Genomic DNA, 6,000 nt, shown 5'->3' with positions numbered 1-6,000 from the left:
ATTCGCAGTCTGTCCTGCACAGGTGACCCGGTTTTGAAACGTCTCCCCCCATGGATGGAGGTCGGGGAGGACTAAAGGTTTTCATCTGCTGGACCTCTTCTGAAGCCGCCTTCCCCAAGACCGGGCAATGAGGAGGGCGTGTCCAGACGTCAAATAAGGGCTGTGGACCTTCGAAGATTTTTTTTATTATTATTATTTGATTTTTTTAAACTTGGATTTTATCTATTCCATTGCTTCCTTTTCTGTGGATGATGTTTTTTGGGCGGAGGTGGATTTGAGGTAGCGCATGAGGCCGCAGCCCCTTGTCCCGCTCCAGAGATGGGGGAGTAGCGGCCCATGCTTGGGCGGACAATCGCTGCGGTTAGCGGAATAACTTCGGACCCCGGACGCTCGGGGCGCCCCTCCTCCAGGGGTCCGAGGGACCTCTCCCCACCCCCTACCCCCCGACCGACCGACCGACAGACCACACCCCCGCCCATAGTCTGGTTGACCCGTCTGTCCAATGGCATGGGTGAAGTTCTTCAAGAAGCCGGGTGGCAACCTTGCCAAGTCCTACCAGCCGGGCAGCATGCTGTCCCTGGCCCCGACCAAAGGGCTGCTGAACGAGCCGGGCCAGAACAGCTGCTTCCTCAACAGCGCCGTGCAGGTGAGTCCACGGCTCCTTCTGGGGTCGGGTTGTGCTACGCGCTACGCGTGGGTGCTGTCGCCCAGCGGACTTTAGTCTGCGAGCAAAGAGAAAGCCGCCTACTCCGAGAAACTGCCGCGCCACTTCCCTTTGAGCGCGTTCAGGGTTGTCATGGCGATACGGTATAGAAACTTTTATCCGCCTCCTGCCCTCGCAATGCATTGTGGGATATGTTTGCCAGCACAGTGTGCAGTGTTTGCATACTACGATGTAACAGATCGAGTTCGTCATCCGGGTGCTTTTTGCATAGTATTTGAGCGTACTATGGTTTTTTGCATGTACTAAACACCAATTTGGCCTATTATATAGTGAATACTATGCTAGTATGTCGTGCTGGTACCTTTCGCATCCTCTATGGTAATACTATAATTTATTTTTGGACATATGAATAAACACTTATTTGGGGTACTAAATAGTATGTCATCCTGGTACTTTTTGCATACTATTTGAGCCTACTATGGTTTTGAACATGTTAAACACTTATTCGGGGTACTAAATTAGAAGGCTAATAGGTCATCCTGGTACTTGTCCCTTAGAACTTAAACGTTCTATGGTTTTGAAGATGCTAAACACTAATTTGGTGTGCTAAGTAGCATACCGGTGTGTCTTCCTGGCACTTAAAGCGTACTGTTTGATATAGTTGTATACTTGGGTTTTTCGGACATCCTGAAACACTCACTTGGCGTACTGGGTAGTGTGCTAGTATGCCGTTCGGGAAGCAGCACTTCATCGCCGGTGACGGTGGCCTCCTGCCAAGTCCAGATCGGGTTTGATTCCCAGCCGGACCGTCCAGGGAGCCGCTCTCCCATCACAGGAAACCGTCGTTCAGAGCGTCGGGACCAGGGAGCTTCTCCCCCCCGCTCGAGTGCGAGCTTCCTCTGCGCTTCAACCTCCGTCGCACATCGGCGTCACAGTCACGGCTAAACCCCGGGGCCACGCCCGAAAACGTTGGCGTGACGGAAGCGTCACGCCGCGAGGCTCCTGGGCCCCTTCGCGTTTCTATTTTTCAGAGCGCAAATGGTCAACTTGAGCGTAGATTCCCATAGAGGTCCATTCAAATGATGTATTTGGTGAAATTTCATTACTGTACCAAGCCTGGTAAGCGTCAACCACATCAACAAAATGGCCGACGTGCGGTCCTTACGCGGATTTCTTTTTCACCGCAACAAATTTGACCTCACTCATGTAAATAAAATATGATCACTCCGGCAGGAAAACAAACACCGCCTTCATACCTGGGAGGTCGTTCTGGACTGGATTTTGTGGCTGTATATTTCCGTTGAGCTTGCGTTATTTCACTCAGGCACCTGGCCGGGCAGCTCGGGTACGTGTCCGGGTCCTAGTGCCCGTCGGCTCCGTCCGAATCTCCGTCAATCTCCATGAAAATAGGAACAATGAACGCTAAGCTCATATTAATAATAATAATAATAATAATAATAATAATAATAATAATCGTATTATTATTTTTCCTTCGGCTGCTCCCGTTAGGGTCGCCTTATTATTATTATTATTATTATTGTTATTATTATAAATATGAATCATTTTTATTTTTGTTGTTATTTTTATTTTTATCATTATTATTATTATTATTTTTTTTATTTTTTTTAGGAAGGTAAGTAAGGAAAAGGGAAAGAGATGGAGATTGGAAGGAGAAGAACGCATTGAATTACATGATTTTTTTCATTGAGTTGTGGTGTTTATCAAAGTTTTTTTGTATTTGGTTCCGTGACACGAAGGTCAATTCCAAACTCAGAACTGATGTGAAACGGACAGAAACGTCTTTGTTTTATTTGTGTTTTTTTTTTTTTTTTTTTTCAAGATATTTTTAAATGAGGTTGAAGGAACAGTTATGAGACGACCCTCACATCTGCTTCTCCTTGTTCCAACACGGTTTGTTTTTCAGTTTTATTTGAACCGAACCAGTGTTGATCGTCACCGGTTTCATAAACAAACACACAAAGATTTTATTTTTCCTCCTCGTGATCGTCCTCATCCTCCTCCACCTCCTCCTTGTCCACCACGTCCTCCTCGCTCTCCTCATCCTCTTCATCCTGCTCCTCGTCCTCCTTGTCCTCCTCCACCCCCTCCTCCTTGTCCTACTCATCATTCTCCTTGTCCTCCTCCTCTTCTTCATCCTCCTCCTCCACCACCTCGTCCTCCTCCTCTTCTTCGTCCTCCACCACCTCGTCCTCCTCCACCACTTTGTCCTCCTCCTGGTCCTCCCCCGCTTCCTCCTCGTCTTCCATATCCCCCTGGTCCTCCTCCTCCATATCCTTCCTGTCCTCCTCCTCCATATCTTCCTCATCCTCCTCCACCTCCTCCTTGTCATCCTCGTCCTTCTCCACCACGTCCTCCTCGCTCTCCTCATCCTCTTCACCTTCCTCCTCGTCCTCCTTGTCCTCCTCCACCACCTCCTCCTCGTCCTACTCATCATTCTCCTCGTCCTCCTCCTCTTCTTCCTCCTCCTCCTCCACCACCTCTGCCTCCTCCTCCTCTTCGTCCTCCACTACCTCGTCCTCCTCCACCACCTCGTCCTCCTCCACCACTTCGTCCTCCACCACTTCGTCCTCCACCACTTCGTCCTCGTCCTCTTCGTCCTCGTCCTGGTCCTCCTCCTCCATATCCTTCTCGTCCTCCTCCTCCATATCCCCCTCGTCCTCCTCCTCCATATCTTCCTCCTCCTCCTCCACCACCTCGTCCTCCTCCTCTTCTTCGTCCTCCACTACCTCGTCCTCCTCCTCCACCTCGTCCTCCTCCACCACTTCGTCCTCCACCACTTCGTCCTCCACCACTTCGTCCTCATCCTCTTCGTCCTTGTCCTGGTCCTCCTCCGCTTCCTCCTCCTCCTCCATATCCTTCTCGTCCTCCTCCTCCATAACCCCCTCGTCCTCCTCCTCCAAATCTTCCTCATCCTCCTCCACCTCCTCCTTGTCGTCCTCGTCCTTGTCCACCACATCCTCCTTGCTCTCCTCATCCTCTTCATCCTCGTCCTCCGTGTCCTCCTCCACCGCCTCCTCCTCGTCTTACTCATCATTCTCCTCGTCCTCCTCCTCTTCTTCCTCCTCCTCCTCCTCCACCACCTCGTCCTCCTCCTCTTCTTCGTCCTCCACCACTTCGTCCTCGTCCTCTTCGTCCTCCTCCTGGTCCTCCTCCGCTTCCTCCTCGTCTTCCACATCCCCCTCGTCCTCCTCCTCCATATCTTCCTCCTCCTCTTCCTCCATCACCTACTCGTCCTCACCCTCCTCCTTCATATCCTTCTCGTCCTTGACCTCCTCCATATCCTCCTCCTCGTCCTCATCATCCTCCTGCTCCTCCTCCTCCTCCTCCAGAGTTCATCACAGCTTCCTCCCCAGTTCACTGGAGGGTTGTTGGTGTCTGGTGGGGACGTTTGGTCGCAGCAAGGTTATCGTTATCGTTAGCGAAGCGGGGAAGCGAGGCCCCGCCGGTGGGGACGGTGACTCAAGCGGGCGGACAGGACGTCCAGACGCTTGAAGATGATCGTCACCCGGGGCTCTGGTTCTGCGGGAGGACGGAAGGAGGGAGGGAAGGAAGGAAGGAAGGAAGGAGGGAAGGCGGGAGGGGGCAGAGAGAAAGTCCTGGCTCTGCCCGCCACACAACCTCCTCGCGCTCTTTTACTGTAGACAAAACAAAAATAAACCAAACGCTGCATCAAATCACGTCAATAGTTTGTCCTAAAACCTCATGATCGGCCCATTTCACAAGAGCTGTCACGATTATTTAAATAATGATATTTTGAAATAATTTGTGATAATATATTATCATAACAACAATAATTAATTTCAATTTAAATAAATAATGTCAATTGTGTTATGTAAAAATAAGCTTGAGGGTTAGAAGAATCAGTGGGGAATGATCAGTTGGCTTGAGGCAAATTATGACACTATTAAAGAGTTCAACTATAAAATAAACAAAAAATAAACACATTAATTAAAGGTAATTTAAGTTGACATTTTTCTCTATCACCCAAATTCCGGAAAAATGTTCTTCCTTTTCACTTTCTGTGGAGAAAATGTTCATCATATGTTCATCATTTCAATTGAGTGTGAGGTTATTTACATTAATTTTTTTTACACGTGGAAACCTTTTTACATACTTTTGTGATGTTCCTCAAGCCGGGAGAAACGGGGTGGATCATTATCTGACAAGATGTCCTTCCTCTTCATTCTCTATAGGACAAAAGGGAAAATTACTGGAAAATGTCATAATTAAATATTTTAATTAAGTGTTCATTTATTTTATTTATATATATATATATATATATATATATATATATATATATATATATATATATATATATATATATATATTTATTTATTTATTGATTTTTTACACATTTTCGTCATGTCCATCAAACTAAACTGGGTTGGATCATTATTTGGCAAGACGTCCTTCTTTTTCAGCTTTCTATAAGTAATTCTAATTTATATTTAGACAGAATTTACACTGAAGTTTATTGTTCTTTTCTCTAAATGTGGTGCCTGCTTCCTGCTAGGTGCTGTGGCAGCTGGACATCTTCAGGCGCAGCCTCCGGCAGCTTCCTGGACATTTTTGTCTCGGGGAGTCCTGCATCTTCTGCGCTCTCAAGGTAACAGGGCCATAAATAATCTGCTCGACACTGGACACGCTGCTTTTCTCTTTTTCTTTATTTGAGGTATTTGGGTTATTTGCAGATTGGGTCTCTGTTATCTGCGCGATGAGAAGTACAATTGGTGTTTATAATCAATGTCGACAATTGTTGACAAGTGTGGTTTTTTTTTTGTTAATTTTATGTCACTGTCATAGTACAGTAATTCTATAAAAGTGTCATAATTTTGGTCAACTGAACTGACACTTTTTAAATTAAGTTTCAAATTCCCTTTCAGTTTGGATGGAAACATGTTTTTAGAATCAAATTATTTCACAAAAGGATCACGGCTAAAATCAAATAATTGCAATCAGACGATTTCATTGTCATAATTGCCATTATTATAATTATTTTTATTATAATTGTAAACATTAAAAAAATATGTATTTTTAATACTAAACTAAAATGTAATTTTACCAGGCGGTCTACCTTTTGCTCCGCTTTTAAAAGACATGTATGTTAGGGGTTAATGTTCCTGACCAAGGCACTGGCAAAAGAGCTGGAGTTGGTCTCCGGGCGCTGCACTGCGGTATAGGAGGTATAGGATGGTCAAATGCAGAGGACAAATTCCATTGTATACTACTTGTACAATGACATTAGAGAGATATTCTATATTCTCTTAAAGCAGCACATTCATCAAAATGTTCACACCATACGGCACCAAACCAAT

The 6,000-nt window shown here is 46.1% G+C and overlaps 1 protein-coding gene across 1 annotated transcript in view; it reads left to right on the top strand.

Annotated features, from left to right (window-relative positions):
* The first annotated feature begins 223 nt into the window (after positions 1-223).
* The window catches only part of usp53a (ubiquitin specific peptidase 53a), a 38,369-nt gene continuing 32,592 nt past the window's right edge, over positions 224-6,000 (top strand). The window contains exons 1-2 of the mRNA XM_080023598.1: positions 224-646; positions 5,199-5,291. Coding sequence (XP_079879724.1) covers positions 503-646; positions 5,199-5,291 — 237 coding nt within the window. The 5' untranslated portion in view covers positions 224-502. The remainder of the gene's footprint in view (positions 647-5,198; positions 5,292-6,000) is intronic.

The sequence above is a fragment of the Zeus faber genome (genome assembly GCF_960531495.2).
Source record: "Zeus faber genome assembly, chromosome: 22".
NCBI classification, from domain to species: domain Eukaryota; kingdom Metazoa; phylum Chordata; class Actinopteri; order Zeiformes; family Zeidae; genus Zeus; species Zeus faber.
The sequence above is the reverse complement of the archived record's forward strand: the minus strand, read 5'-3'. Positions and strand labels throughout refer to the sequence as shown.